The sequence below is a fragment of the Enoplosus armatus genome, chromosome 8, assembly GCF_043641665.1.
Source record: "Enoplosus armatus isolate fEnoArm2 chromosome 8, fEnoArm2.hap1, whole genome shotgun sequence".
Classification (NCBI taxonomy): Eukaryota; Metazoa; Chordata; class Actinopteri; order Centrarchiformes; family Enoplosidae; genus Enoplosus; species Enoplosus armatus.
In genome coordinates this window covers 16359353-16375452 of record NC_092187.1, presented here as the reverse complement: position 1 = coordinate 16375452, position 16100 = coordinate 16359353, and the positions used below count along the sequence as shown (strand labels likewise).

General features: G+C 39.4%; 1 protein-coding gene across 1 annotated transcript; it reads left to right on the top strand.

Moving 5' to 3' along the window:
* The first annotated feature begins 647 nt into the window (after positions 1 to 647).
* LOC139289285 (dystroglycan 1-like) lies at positions 648 to 11073 on the top strand. Its single transcript, XM_070910856.1, has 3 exons — positions 648 to 813; positions 6745 to 7311; positions 8500 to 11073. Exons 2-3 carry the CDS (start codon positions 6889 to 6891, stop codon positions 10807 to 10809), a joined length of 2733 nt encoding a protein of 910 aa, XP_070766957.1. The 5' UTR covers positions 648 to 813; positions 6745 to 6888; the 3' UTR covers positions 10810 to 11073.
* Positions 11074 to 16100: the final 5027 nt, after the last annotated feature.

Here is a 16100-nt window from a genome sequence, read left to right as displayed (position 1 = left end):
CACGGTCAAAATGTTAACGGAAATAGTCTGGAGTTTTATATTACATTTTTTACAACTTGAAAAGGAATGAGTTATGCCAATGATTTCAAGGTCCTAAAAGTATAAGCCTACAAGGGCCACATACTATTACTAAATGGTGTTGTATGTCCTTAGAAATAGGATGAAGCTGTAACAGTGCTGGACAAGACAACTAGACAAAATGTATTCTGCTTACTAGTGAGTAGGTTTGCAGGCAAAGAGTTTTCCAGCCTTTCCTTTCCCCTCACTATCCTGGTTAACTTCATATCAGTCAGATCAAGATTAAATAGTTGCCTCACTTTAGCATTGGAATATTACATGCGTGGTGATGCGTGATCATCATTATCATCATCATCATCAAGTATGGTGCTATGTAATTGTGATGTGATTCAAGGCAACTATCAGCACAGTGCATCTAATTTATGTGTACTCATCAACAGTTGATCTTTTCACCTGCATGTCTCCAAATAAAAGGAAGGCGGAGTCATGCTGGTACACACGATTGGCCTCAACCTGTAGACCTGTCTGCGAAGAGGACAGAGGCAGCAAGGGAGGGGTTGCCACCGACATAATTACAACACACAGCAGTGAACTATCTGTAGACTAACAAAACCAGAGAGAAATCTGTTTCCCTTGACTGTGCCCACATACCCTACTTACTGAATGCTAGATATCTGTATGTGGCGTTGAGGGGAAAGCGCATGTTTAATGGCATTTTGGAAGTCTCCGCGGCGCTCCCCGGGTAGAAGAGGAGACATTACGGCGCGAGTTAGCTAACGTTAGCTCGCTAACAAGGTCAGTTTGAATTTTGGGTTATGTCGCTGTTTTAGCTGTACCATAGTTAAAAATGCAACCCTCGTCATCTTTGCTAACTCGGCTCATTTACAGAATTAGCACGGACTCCCGTCCGCCGACAGGACAGGTAACCAGCTATTTTTGTCATCAGCACACTCTCCTGACGTTAGCTTGTTAGTTAGCCCCACTCGGTGGCTATCATTGCTTACTCCATTCGTTCTAACTCGACTTTGGTGTTCGACGTTTGAAAGTGATGGCGCTGGCTCACTTCCTTGCGGAGCTTATTGCCAAGAAGCAAGCTTTTGTTAGAAACAACACCATAGTGCAGACCGACTGAACTAACGTTAGCTGCAATATATTGAGAGAGCTAGGGATTTGTGTGTTGGATGCCCCAGCAACAGCAGCAGCTCGCCTAGAATAAAACAGGTGCATCTCTGCGCTAGCGATGGACAGATGCAGGCTAGCACTTAACACAGCCAGTTACTTGATTTGCTCTTTTGTATTTTTGGGCTGCGGATTACTATTGCCATAAAGAAAGACTTTACTTAGTGTGGGCTGCTAAATGATTTATTAAGGTTGAACGTCGTTGGTGGCGTTATCATTTAAAAAGGCCTAGTCTACCGACTCTAACAGAAACGGGGGCAACTGAAACGGGCCCGGTAGCTAGCTAACGTTTTAGTTAGTTAGCTAACGTTAGCTGTAAGACAGTAACTGGCTACCAAACTGGCTACTAGGACACTAATTCCTGTCGATCCTGAAACATTTTATTATGATAGCGGTTCCGGTGTTTTGTTTAATCGCACGTCTAAAACGACATTTTATCAACCACAGGGTCTTTATCTTTGTTGGGAAAGGCTGGTTTAAACTAACTTACTATTAGTTATCGTGAATTTCCCCAACGTGTTTAACGTTACAGCAGTTCCAGTAAGTTAGCTTTGATTTAACCTTATGTTGTCATATATTTTAACGACTTTGTGGCTAGAAACATCACAATCATTAGCAGTTGGAAGTTAAATCAGTTTACACGAAATAAGAAAATAAACCGTTACATCATATCAACGGCTAATATTCAGATATAAGTGTCACTCATTGGGAAGCTTTACTGATCAGAGATTTAGCGTTGCCATGGTTTTACACTTTACTCTTTTTCATGCTTTAGATACCTCCTGAATTCATAAAAAATACACAAGTGATTTGTTGACTTCCAACACTGGGTTTTGACAGCATACAGTAGTTTTCTAGTTGCTCTTAGGTCAGCATGCCAGGTTAGACTTTCAGTCAGCCAAGGCCGATTTAGTGTTTTCTCTCCACATATTGCTTTACTTTGTTCAACAGTGTAGAGGGAAACATCCAATTGCAAAGCAAGCTTGTCTTGTGGATATGTTTGTTATTCAGCTCATGCACTATCTAGAGGCTGCTGGATGTGGTACGTCAATTCAATTGGCCCTGAGTGCCACTGTGCATCGGAGCCCCAATCATTTTTGATGGTTTTCAAGCTTTAACTACAGTTGAACTACAGACAGCATGGATACCATGGTTGTAAACGGTTTGTAACCCCCCCCCCCCCCCTCAGTAGTGCAGGCATCAGTGTGAAATAGACAGAAATCACCTACACTCAAGCCTGTGTCACTGCACTGTTTACCACACATAAAAGGGCTTGTCATATAAACAGTGAGGTTTTAATAAGTGTTCAGTGGAAAGTGAACAAGTTGTATTATACTCAAGTCTCAAATGAATGTTGTAAATAACACTTTTATGTAGCCTTTGATTTAGCACGTGGGCTTTTGAAACTACATTTCTTGAATATTATAGCAAGAGTGCCATATAGCTGAGCCCCAATGCTGTTGTAAAGAAATGATCATAATGACAACAATGAGACACAGTTATCCCCTCTGTTAGCAATGGGAAATGTGATTAAGGCAGGTTGTGTTTATAAAAAAAAAAAAAAAAAAAAGGCTTTGAATGTGTGCTTTGTTCTTAGACCACTCTATAGGCAGAGCTATAGTGATGAAGTACATGATAGAAGTTTTTCTTTTTTTTTAAGTTCTACAAACCGTTTTTTAAGGTCAATCCTCTCAACAGCAGGCACTATGGCTTCATCTGTACTCTTGTGTGAAGCCATGTTTTGATTGTGGGCTCTTCCTCCAATGACACATTCTCATTACTGTTGACGTTTACTCATCTCAAACACATTCTATTATGCAAATGTTTCATTTTAAAATTGTTTTGTTGAACGGCACGTTAGAACACTGCAAATCGACACATTAAAGCGTTTCATATTTCTTAATGAGATGTTGTTTTAATTGGATTCTGAATTACTCACACTGTGAAATGAGAGCGTGATAGAATCTAGGCCACATTGTGGAGAGCTTACTTTGATGCTCAGATGTTGCTTTTTTTTCACATGTGTGTGGCAACAGCCTGAGGTGAGGTGTAGTGCTCATTCTGAATTAAATTAAGTTTATGGGCAAAACCTATTTTCATGTTAATGTTTGTGTTTTACATATAAACAGAAATGGATGGATGAATTAAGCAATACATTTAGTCTTTACGCTCATATTGTAGGCCATTGAAGATTCAGCCTTTACGTGTTCTTGCATGACCATGTGTCATAAATAGACTTAGTGTTTGTTTTTTTTTCTTTTGTACGATTTCTTCAGATAGGGCTGTACAGGAGGTCATGGGGTATAAATCCCACCGAACTGACTCAGTAGATAAAGATGCAAGATAACATGCATGTCTCAACCTGGTTAATGGGTTAGGCGAGACATGACTTTGTACTCTTCATGTATTTGTGAGTAGGTAGTAAAATGTAAAATTAGCAAAACGGATAACCAGTGTGTCTTTACTTTTTCATGTTTCAGAGTGACTTTTCTTCTTAATTAACAAGAAATATTATTTCAAAGTAAGATCTTCTGTTATGTTTGAAATGTTATTTCTTTGATACATGCATCCAGCATTTCAAACTACATGCAGGTTGGTTCAGCTGTGAATGTGAATTGATTGTTTGTTAGTTTTCTCAGCTGGCAGTCTAGTCATAACAGTGCACGTCTGTGCCAGGAACACCACACTGTATACCTGCAGTAGATAATCAAAGTAATTCACACTGAAAGTAGAATACATATATTACACAATATGGTTTGAGTTGTTTTGTCTTGCATACATTAGCCTATATGTACTTACTAACAGTACATGATCTACTGACACAATTGATTTTCCCTGCAAACAAATAACGAACTTTAGCTGCCTTAGTATGCAAGTTTTTGTCTAGTTATGAATCATACATTTTCAAATGCAAAAGCAGTGGGTTGGCCTGTCTCAATAGCGCTGAGCTGTACACCTTTACAGAGATACCAGCTTCTTACAATTGTATGATCAGATCAGAATAATGTGGGCAGTTATTGTAAAAGGGAGTGAAGGTGAGGGATTGTACTTGAATCCACAGAAACCAAAGTGGCAAAAGTAGTTGTCAGTGGTTAGAATTTGGCAGGTTAACAGAAGGCTGAATATTGATTTGTCAGATAGGTCAGAGATAATTTGATATACAATTTATAGTAATGTATGTTGTTTTTTATTGGCTTTCCCAAAGGCTGAGTTGTGGGTAAAATGAGAATAAATCGACCAACACACAATTATAGAGTGCTAGAAGATTTACATCAGTCCTATAAGATTTAAGCCTTATAGGACAAAATACTCACATGAGGTGTGAGGCCAATGTCTTGTAAGCCTTTTTAAACCTTAATTCCCTTCATTCTTGTCTTTTGCAACATGATATGGGCACTGATGCTTTGGTCTTACAGTTAAAGGTTCTGAAAACCCTAGAAGTGGCCGCGTGTCTAGGGACGTTCTGATCAATTTTACTTACTTTTTTTTTTTTACTTTGAGACCAAACTGAGCCACAGGATAGAGGTCTGTACAGAATCTGCATGATTTCCGCCCATTACCGTCAATTCCCACAGAGATTCTGATCACTCCAACCTGCAACAATGTTTTCTGTTAAAAATCTTTGTGCCCCATTCAGCTGGGAAAATACAGTCACTGAACTGTATAATAAGCCACCTTTTAGAATACAAGCCTTATTAAATGGGTTTAAATGATGATAAAAAAACAGCTTTAGACAGTGGGAACTAAAAATAAATGAAGATGTTATGGATTTTGCCCTTGTTTTTTAGATACTTGATGGTATTTCCCATAGGTACAGATATAACAAGATGTTTGAATGTCAGATGTCAGAGCAGCAATGATAGTGTTATTGTTAGGATTTGGATTGGAATAGTTATTTTAATGTTATTTAGGTTTAAAGAAATGTATATCATTGATTGTATGACGAGAGAGAGGGAGAAAGCGAGTGGGTGAGAGAGAGAAGCAAACTAATCTTGTGAAGCTTGGCTTTATTTGCTACTGCATTTGGAGGTATAAAGTTTACTGGACTACCTGTCATTATGTTCAATAAAATTTCTAGCTTATCCCAAAACAATGAGCTGTTCCTGCCTATATTAGGGTAGATACACAAATAGTTTGTGATGGCAACATTTGTGTTGGTTTCCGGCCGTTTCTTCTTTGAATCATCCAAATATTGTGGGGGTTAGTTCAAACAGCATAAAACATTCTTGGAGGAATGGGTTTTGAATGAAATGACTGATTTCATTATGTAGATTCTAGACCAAAATGTTGGCCAGTGAATGACAAGTATTTTACTAAGACCCCTCTGTAAGAAGGCTCCTCCTTCTGGGTTTGGAGCCGTTTAGACCAGGCAGTATTTTGAAGTGTATAAGTTGACGTCACAGCCTTGTGCCAGTCAGGCATTAGGATTCCAGGCAATTGGATGACCCGCCTCTGCCCGTTTCTGAGTGCTACAGGATTGGGGTTGGCTGGGTCAGCACAACGGAGACTCTTATTCCAACCCCCAGGGCACCTAATTAAAACTTACAACCAAGACAACAACCTTTGACACTGATGGATCTCGTGAGAATCGCTATTACTGAAAATGACATGACAGAGAAGTGAAGATCAGAAGGAGATCAACATGTCGTTTTTATAATAATAATGTTTGTAACTTCGAAGTGTTTAGTCTAAATAGAAAATGGAAATCTAATTTATGCTATTGGCACAATAACCCTATGATTTAATTACATTTCATTTCAGTAGATTTAGATAATTGTGTTTATCCTAACATTTATAAAATTGCGTGTGTTTTGGGATCTGTATTTTAGCCTGTCGTTGTGCTGTGATTTATTAATTCCAAATATTGTCTATATTGTATATATATATCTTATGTCTCATATGAGACATAAGTCTGTAACAAATGAAATGCACCATTAAAAATGTATTTTAAGTCAACTGTCAATTACAGGCATTTATATACATTCATAAGTGAAATCCATGGTTCAGAGACACGAGCCGGTCCCTAAAAAATAGACCCGGTGCATAAAGATAGTGGAGTGGGGAAAATAGCCGGGGGTCATGCGTGGCTCAGGCATGCCACTCCACCAGAAACATGTTCTGTAAATGCACAGTAGGGAGCAGATTTTAAATTCTATTTTCTATAACAATTTAGTTCCTTAATATTGTCAATCATCAATCAGCACAAGCCAAGTAAATATATTGCACTAGATGGTAAACAGGGAGTGATTTCATGTTGCAGTATCAGGTCTCTTAAAGTAATAGAACTATGGTGCTGCACCATAACCTATTGTAGCACCATATACCCTTTTCAAACTATGGTGTTAAACGCATAATATGCAGTTTTAGCATGCAATATACAAACTATGTTGGTAGTATTGGGATGGGGAGATCTCTGAGATCACTGAGTATAAATTGGTAGCCACAGAAACTTAACTGTTTAAGCAGTAATACTACTTGTATGTTTGTGCTGATGTTTTTTCACTTGACACTTTGTCACACTTTGTTTTTTTTTTTTTCCTCACATAGCTGGCTGACATGGCTGTCTAACAGGCTGCCAAAGATATCTTCATGGATCACAGAGGACAACAAAGAGGAACCACTGCATCTGTGAGCATAGCCAATAACTAGGGAATCTGACCCACAAGCATATCATCAGACTGACTTCAGTGCATGTGGCCTCTTAAGTTGTTCACAGACATCTGTTGGGCAGCCCTAAGGCCTATTGCTATGCACTATAAACGGAGAGACATGAGCTGTGGGGATGCTGGGAGGAGCAGGCTTCTTTCGCGCAGGACTATCCCCCTGGTAATAGGGTTTCTGGTGACCATGGCCCAGGGCACTGTGCCAAAGCAGCAAGAGACACTGGTGGAGATGATATCTGTAGAGCTAGAGGCTTCTATGCAGTCCTCTGTGCTCTCTGAGCTCCAGGCTGCAGCATCCTCAGTTGGTGAAGGGCCGCCTACGGCTATCCCAGATTCCTCTGCAAAGAATGGGGGAGTGCACACTGGCATCCCTGACTCCTCTGCAATCGTGGGCCAGGTGTACCAGTTGAAGGTTCCACTGGGACCTGCCAATGCAACCTGTAATGTCCATGTAAGTATACTGAAGACAAAATGGAAAAAAATAAATGTTGAGATAAAACTAGTGTTGATTTTATGTGGGAAAATTCGGAATTTTATATTGAATCCCTCTTAACGTAATATCAGTGTGTTGGTATTTACATATAATTGCATGTAATTATTTAACATTAATTAAATGAGATCAGAATTAGTCAGTCAATGATAACAGGGATTGCGTTGAAAAAAAGAGACTACAAATTAAGTGGGGAGTATGGGAGGACTTTGTTGATGGACCGATGGTTTGATCCCCTTCTGTTTTTATTTGGGAGGTGCCTTATTTGTTTGAATAAATCCAACCCTGGTATTAATTGAGGGCCAGCCTGAGGAAAATGTATTCCTCCCTAATCTTTATGTTTATCTTGAATAAAAAATTAAAGTTTTAAACCTTGTACTATAACAACCTGAATTATATAATAATTACATTGAAAAAATCTGTATTAATAGCTACAGTGGTCTCGTGGACCAAAGTGTTTTCCCTGTCACTGTAGAAATACATAATATATAGTATTTATCCCTTCAGTTTTGATTACTGTGTCACTGCTGATTGAAGCTGACTGTGGTGCAATTTGTTCCAGTCTGACTTGTGAATGAGATGAGATTATTATTGGCCCAAGTGGTGATGCAGAATGATATCCTGTCATACAGTAATAACTCAAAATGAATAGTGATGACTCACATAGTTATTATGAATAGTAGCTCACTCTGCTTCCTGTTCATATTTGGCAAGATTTGATAAACTGAATGGAATATAGATGGGGTTGGGGGTAGGGGAGATGGTGAAAGCATTTCTGCTTTTACTCTAGATATTTGAAAGTATTCTTTATTCTGTGTGCTTTTTCTAGTTTCCTGTCTCATCAGCAATTTGGTCAATTTCAAACAGAGAATTACAATATGTCTGTTAATTAATTTACCGTTTTAGTAATTACCAAACATTTCGTTACGTTACAACCTCCATATTATAAAATGTAAATTCTTAGTTAAATTAAGTATGTAATTTTAAGACATCACTTTGGTCCTGCTAACTTTTAATGGCCATTAGTAATTATTCTTTAAGTGAATTATCATTAAATAATTAAGTTTTTCCTTTTCTGACTTAACTTGCATCTTAAAAGTATCCCAATATTATAAAACAGTAACAGTGTTTCTCTTTTTCCTCCTGTAGCTCACTGAGATGGGAAAGGAGACTTTACCCTCCTGGCTATATTGGGACAAAGAAAGCTGCATTCTGAGGGGCTTGGCCCTAGAGCAGGATAAAGGTGTGTATCATATCTTGGTGTCTGGAGAGGAGATAATTGAGAAGACTGGCAGCCAAGTGTTCCCCAGTACTGTCTTCTCTATTGAAGTATACCCAGAAGAACGGGCAGACACTGAGCCAGCTCTGCTCACTCTACAATCCGATATCAGTGGCATCCAGCCTTTCACCTGTGGCTCTGAGGAGCCTGTCACTGTCCTCACTGTCATCTTGGATGCTGACTTGACAAAGATGGTTGCTGAACAGAGGGTCAACTTACAGGGCATTATGAGAAAATTCTCACATGTGCCCCTGGAGCACATGAGGGTGGTCCCTGTTGTCAACAACCGCTTATTTGACATGTCTGCTTTCATGGCTGGACCAGGGAATGCCAAGAAGGTGGTGGAAAATGGGGCCCTACTGTCATGGAAACTTGGATGTGCCCTTGACCAGGGCAGTATCCCTGACATTAGCAGCGTCCAATCCTCAGCAAAGGATGGGACTATGTCAGCCAGGCTGGGATACCCAGTGGTTGGCTGGCACATAGTCAATAAAAAGCCCCATGGAGTGAAACGGGTCAGACGGCAGTTGTACAATACTCCTACTCCAGTGCCCTCCCTGCTTCCTCCAACTACTCACCCAGAGCCCCCTGTACGAGTTGTTCCTACCCCAACTTCACCCTCTATTGCTCCAGCAACAGACAACTCTGCTCCTCCTGTCCGAGGCCCTTTGCCTCTTCCAGTGAAGCCCACTATGAGAGTCATCAATCAGATAGCCCACACACCTGTCTTTGGACCTCCCCAACCCACAAGAGTACTAGGAACTACAAGCACCATCCCAATTCAGCCTACCATGACCCGGCCTACATTTGTGGAGGCCACTGCTTTGCCAACACCACCAAGCACCACCAAAAGACCCAAACCCTCATCCACAAGGAAACCCAAGAAAACCAAAACCTCCACCCCAGCTCCCCGGGAACCCAAGTCCACCACTGCTAAACCGCCCAGACGTACCACTACTCTCTCTTTGGCTCCAGATGTAAATAAAAACCCAGAGATCCGCAACCCCATTGATCAGGTGAATGCATGGGTCGGCACATACTTCGAGGTTAAGATTCCTCCGGATACATTCTTTGACAGGGAGGATGGTACTACTGATAAGCTGCGTTTGACTTTGAAGAAGACCCCTAAAGAAGCAGTGAGTGAAACATCTTGGATCCAATTCAACAGCACTATCCAGCTTTTGTATGGCCTTCCAGAGGAACAGCATGATGGGAAACATGAGTACTTCATGTTGGCCACAGATAAGGGTGGGATGAGCATCATGGATGCATTTGAGGTTCAAGTCAACCGTTGGTCTACCAATGACAAACCATCAGTTGTGTTTGCCGCTCGTTTCCATGGTGATCCCAAAACTTTAAGCAATGATGTCCATAAGAAGATTCTTTTGACCAAAAAGTTGGCTTACGCCCTCGGTGATCGCAACAGCAGCTCAGTAACTCTGAGAAACATTACTAGTGGCTCCATTGTTGTGGAATGGACCAACAACAGTCTCCAGCAGAGTCCTTGCCCAAAGGACCAGATCACTGTTCTCAGCAACAGGATCTCTGATCCCCAAGGGACACCTAAACTAGCCTTCATCAAAGCCATGGAGCCAGAATTTAAACCCATTAACATCTCCATTCGTGGCACAAATAAATGTCAGAGCTACACGTTCATCCCACCAGGAGACGTACCAATGCCTGTTCTACCTACAGCTACACCATCACCTGGGACAGGTCGTAGGAGCAGTGATGATGTTTACCTACACACTGTCATTCCTGCTGTAGTGGTAGCAGCCCTGCTGCTCATAGCTGGGATCATTGCTATGGTCTGCTACCGCAAGAAGCGTAGAGGGAAGATGACCATAGAGGAGCAGGCCACTTTCATCAAGAAAGGGGTCCCCATAATATTTGCAGATGAGTTGGATGATTCCAAGTCTCCTCCGTCCTCCAGCATCCCTCTTATTCTTCAGGAGGAAAAGCCCCCACTTCCCCCTCCAGAGTACCCTAACATGGCTGGTCCCCACAGTACCCTGCTTGACCAGGATTTACTGGAGGAGTATTCTGTTTATCAAGATGATGATCCTAATGCCCCTCCGTACCAGCCACCACCACCATTTACTGTCCCCATAGAGGGCAAAGGCTCTCGCCCCAAGAACATGACCTCATACAGGTCACCACCTCCCTATGTGCCTCCCTAACGCACACTAGAGCTTTCAGTTTAGAAAGCAAGTGCAATGTAGGGATGCTTGTTAAACACTACTACAGGAGTAATTTTACATGTGTTCAATGAAATGGCTTTGACTTTGTAGAGGAGCAGGCAACCATACCCATATATTTGACCATCAAGGATAAGACACTGTATCGTACAATTCTACTACTGGCACAGGGCAAATCGATGGGGAACAGTTTGTAATTCCAGCACTGTTGTTTTTTTCGTTGTCCTTCAGATCTGCTTTTGACTTCTTGCATATTATTTTTTGTCTGTTTTTGCCAAGAAGAGTCAAGTTTATCTTCAATGATGTACTATTTCTATTGTATAGAAAATAATAAAGAAGCAGGAAAGACTGAAGCCCACAGGGCCTTTTGAGCTGATGTCACCATGACAACAGACTGAGGCTCTCCCTCACAATGTTAATCTTTGAGTTCTATATCACTCTTATCTGTCCTTCAGCTAGGTTTACTAAGATTTTGCACCTGTTATTTCTAGAGGGGAATGAAATACAAAAAGCCAAACTGAAAGCATGAAACACTTTATTTACACAAAGATCTGTTTGTTTCTTAGACTTTAATCTTTCCCTCTCCTATGCTTTGCTCCCTCTTGACAATAACATGCAATCCTTGCACTTATGCAAATTCTTGTTAAACCTTGCACTATGTGTCTTGCGCAGAATTGAACGCAGTAAGTGGTAGTCCAATAAGGAGAAAGAAAAATGTCTTTTTGTATCCTTGAACTCACCACATGACTGAGATTCCTCTGGTACTTGATCACAAAGGACATTACACTGATCACGCCTGTTGTAGATGTAGCCTCATTAAGTTACAAAACAAATAATTACTTTATTTTATTTTTTAAATGTGTGTGCCACTGAACCTGCCTGTGAGATGACTGGGTTTGCTGTTGCCAAGGTGTGATGTCTATGGTCACAAGGCAAACCTTATGGGGTTGCTACAGCATAATGAAGGGGCCAATGGAAGGCTGTGGTTCACAGCAGGGTGAGAATTGGCGACATAGTCAATGAGGTGGATCCACTGTCTTTTATTCAGTTGGTTTTGGTAGTATGAGGGGAGGGTGGGCTTAGAGTACTGTATTATCACTGCTCTGCCTCTAGGTGTTGCACTGTTATGTTTAGTGCACTGCCTGTTGTCAGTTCAGATGAGGCATGGGGACAAGGGGATGTACATAATTGTGTGCCTGTGAAATTAAACAACTCCATAATGTTAGTGTTTTATCAGTAAATCTAGTCGGGAAAGGGAGGGCCAGAGTGGGAAATAATTTTATTTTTTAATTGTATGTCTAGATTTATGATCACAATCATGGAAAAAAAAAGACTTTATAGTTTGTGAGGGTACAAAAGAACGTTTACCTGCCCATCACAAAAAATAATGCATTATCTCAGTATGATGGGGAACAAAGAAACCACAACATGTGAATTATGTACATTTCATATCTGATATCACCATAAGAAAAAATGGTTAAAAATCTAATGTTTTTACTGAGTTTTTGATACAGTCTTAAACTTGTTTTATGAAAATATATTAATAAAATGTAATACTATTTGTAAAGCCTCAAAGATGGTGTATAGTCCCTTTTTTATTTGAGAAATTTGAACTGGATTTATGGATTATGTTTTCAATACATATGTCTGTGTGTCTAGGTTTATTAACGGGCTGATACACACAACCTACCAGATGCATTCAAGTGCAATATACTGTAAATTCAATATGTGTTGATACAATACAGTGCATTATATTTACATGGTCAAAATGAGTAATTGGCTTTGCTACAAGTGGGAGAATTGAGTGCAAACTATAAGATCAAGTTAGTATTTTTGAAAGTGAAATAAGTAAGATTGAAATATCTTACACCACACTTTATTTTGCCATCAAATATATGATTCTACAGTACATGATAGCAAAGACCTGTGGCCTTTTTGTAGCCTTGCTGTATGTCATCATGTTGACAGTTTATTGAAGCAGGCTACAATAGGCTCCAATGGTTGGCTGGTTTTGGCAATTACATGAGCTATACACTCTTTGTTGTAATAAACCAAATACACAGCAGGCAGCCCCGTGAGACAGTGAGGTATTTTAAAAGAAGTGCTCCCTTTCTGTGGCATTTAGGTGGGCAGTTTTTCTTTTTTTGGCTCTGTGCTCCTACGTCTCTTGGAGAAATATCAATAACAGTGACTAATATCTGCTCTCAAATTCTTTTAGTATAGAGCTTGTATAATGATGGCTTATTCAGGAGAGGTCAGAAACAATTTCATTGGTGGGTGACAAGTTGCAGATCCATGCTCCCTTGACAAATGTCCATTTTCAGAGCAAATTGCAATTGCAAGACATTTTGATTTGTTCTTGCGTGGTCCTTGAAAGAAATCCTTGCTGTGCTTCTAATTTTAGCGATACTGTGTATTTGATGAAATATTACATACTAGGAATTTTTAAAGGTACAGAATATTGAATCCCTGACACACAAGTGTGTTAATGTAAAGTTAACCTTTAAGCTCGGTGAACATCACGGATCTCCAGACTCATCTTCTAGACCATGACTTCTTGCAAAGAGAGAAAGATCAGTCTTATTTTTAGCACTGGTGCATACTGTAACTTCATACATACCAGTCATGTGTCTGCAGGTTTATGTAGAATGTGGACTGTAGTGACTGTGAATCTGAAGAAATACATTTTTTATTTCTTGATTGTCAGTGCTATAATTATGTTATCTGCCCTGCTCTCATTTGCTCAGTATCAGTCTTAGTTATTATAATACATAATTGGTGATTATGAGGTGGGTAATGTTGCAAATTGAATGTAATACTCATTTATCAATTAGCCAATATCCATCCAACTGTGGGCGACCGACTCATTTACAAGAGATATGTGGTACTCGACTTAAAGGCTCTATTTCCTACAAACACCAAATATGTGATTAAATACAGATTATACTGTTTATAAATAATACTGACATTTCACCCCTTGTTGCATAAATAACACAGTCAGATCTGTATTGACATGGTTACACAGTGTGGAGTACAATCAATATACAGCACATTACAATGGCACCCGGCAGGAATGAAGTGCAGCATAAATTGCTTGACAGATTCTTCAAGAAGAACCTAATTTACATACAACTTTTGGCTTATTTGGCTGTAATAATTTATCTTATAAAGCGCTGCAACAATTAGTCAATGACTTGATTAGTTGATGGAATAATTGTCAACTGTTTTTGTAATTGTTTATTTGTTTAAGTAATTTTTTCATGGTTCTGGGTTGTCAAATGTAAGAATTTGCTGTTTTTCCTTGTCTTACATGACAGTAAATTTAATATTTTATCTAAATTAACTGATACAGTAATCAGCCAATAAATCCATAATTTAAATGATCATTAATTGCAGCCCTAAAACACAGATGGACGGTGTGTCCAAAATGTGATCCACATCTCCCCGGCACCCTGTGGTCCATATCCAAACTTTTTTATTTTGTCCTGTGATCTTGCAGATTTTGAAAATAAATAGTATAATATAGCAGTCCACTTGGAACTGAAGGAACGATCGTCTCTGGCTGTCACCTCTGGCACACAGAACTGGAGAGCCTCTGAATATGCAATTGTAGCATGATATTGTGGGAGTCACATTTTATGATGATGCTATTTGGGCAACTGACAGCAGCTAATATAGAGCTGCTGTCAGTTGCTCAAATAGATAAATTACCAAGGACAGCTGCGATTACAAATAATGTGTCCCTTTTTCTTGCAGTGACCTACTGTAAGTTTAAAAAAGGGGTATTTTAAAGCATTGTTGCAAAAGACTTAAAACAAAGTGACAACTTTCTGCAAAAGTGCAAAACCTGTAGTTTTCTAAAGCATATTTACTGCATGTAGGGATACGCTTTCTATTAATACTTTCCATAAAGGATCATCGAATTGCTACAACAGCAGTTGAGTAGTTTGAATCTACAAATGGACTTGAGCTAATCGAAAACAGCAGCCACTAGCAGGTAATGAGGCTGGATCAAAATGTGGAGTCTATTTTATGCCCTGCCAACCCCCCCCCCTCGCACTCATTAATAATGTATTGGGAATTAAAGTTAATGTATGTGATGAAAAATGTATAACCTCATGAAAACCTATACGAAGAACTGACCTTTCAGTTGTTGATGTATCTGATGCACTGCTCTTGGAGACCTGCTATTGGATGGTGGATGCTTTACAGCTCTGCGCATGAAACCACTAGTCTCATCCATTTCACCTCTTTTAATTTCTGAAATAAGAGTATACCAGGCAAAATACAGATGAATACAAATGCTTTGCTTTTTAATTGTTTGAAATGGTTTCCCAGGATTATACATATTCACATTCAGGGTTTATAAAACACCTGCTGTATCTTTGTTATTTCATAAACACTGGCAGAACACTAATCAAAACGGGTGTTTTGTAAGCATGTTTATAATTCCTGGGGTCATAACAAATTCTAATTAGGCCTGTAGCCATGCCATGCCAAGCTCTCATTGCAAACAGGAGGGTAATTATTTCCACTGCACAGTATTATTGACACAAACTTTTCTCTTGATTAAAAGCAAGAAAACGAATCAGTCTTTGTATACACCCTAATGCGTGAGGAGGCGGTAAGGTCATCTGCTACTTAACAGTGGAAATAGCAGAAAGGGTATGATGGTGGGCAGCACCACATGATATGGACAACTCAGTAACAGGCCTCATTAGATGCTCAAAGCCCAAGAAATGTTGCCCATTAGGCTGAAAGCACAATGATAAAAAAAAACCATCATGATGATGAAGGATGATTGTCAGGGAAGCAAGGGGGTATATATTTCATATTTTATTATAGGCAAGCCATAAAAAATGTTTTGCATATTATATATACCATATTTGATCATACAGAATGTGGTCTTACAGTACAGTACATCTCTATCTATACAGACAGACTTTACCCTATATGTTAGACAAACTCAGATAATAGAAAATGAATGAAAGGTACTGTCAATATGCCAGTTTCATTTAGCATAATCCTGAAATGTAGCCATGCAGGTCCAATTTTACTTTTTATATGTAAAAATATTAAAAGTTTAAAAGACCACATGTAACCATAAATGTTACATTTTTAAGTAAATACCTGTTGGTACTGTGGTTCTTGTAATAACCATTTTTAAGCCAAAGGGGAGGTGGTGGAAAGATATATCAATAATATCCAAATTTCAAATGTCAGCACACTGACTAGCTTAAATAGCATCTTAACATTAGCCAAACTGTTAACCG

Bases quoted from the DNA above. Each gene is read 5' to 3' on its own strand.
- LOC139289285 (XM_070910856.1), top strand. From the start codon at position 6,889: ATGTGGCCTCTTAAGTTGTTCACAGACATCTGTTGGGCAGCCCTAAGG. The intron at 7,312-8,499 runs GTAAGTATACTG...TTCCTCCTGTAG, and splicing joins ATGCAACCTGTAATGTCCAT to CTCACTGAGATGGGAAAGGA.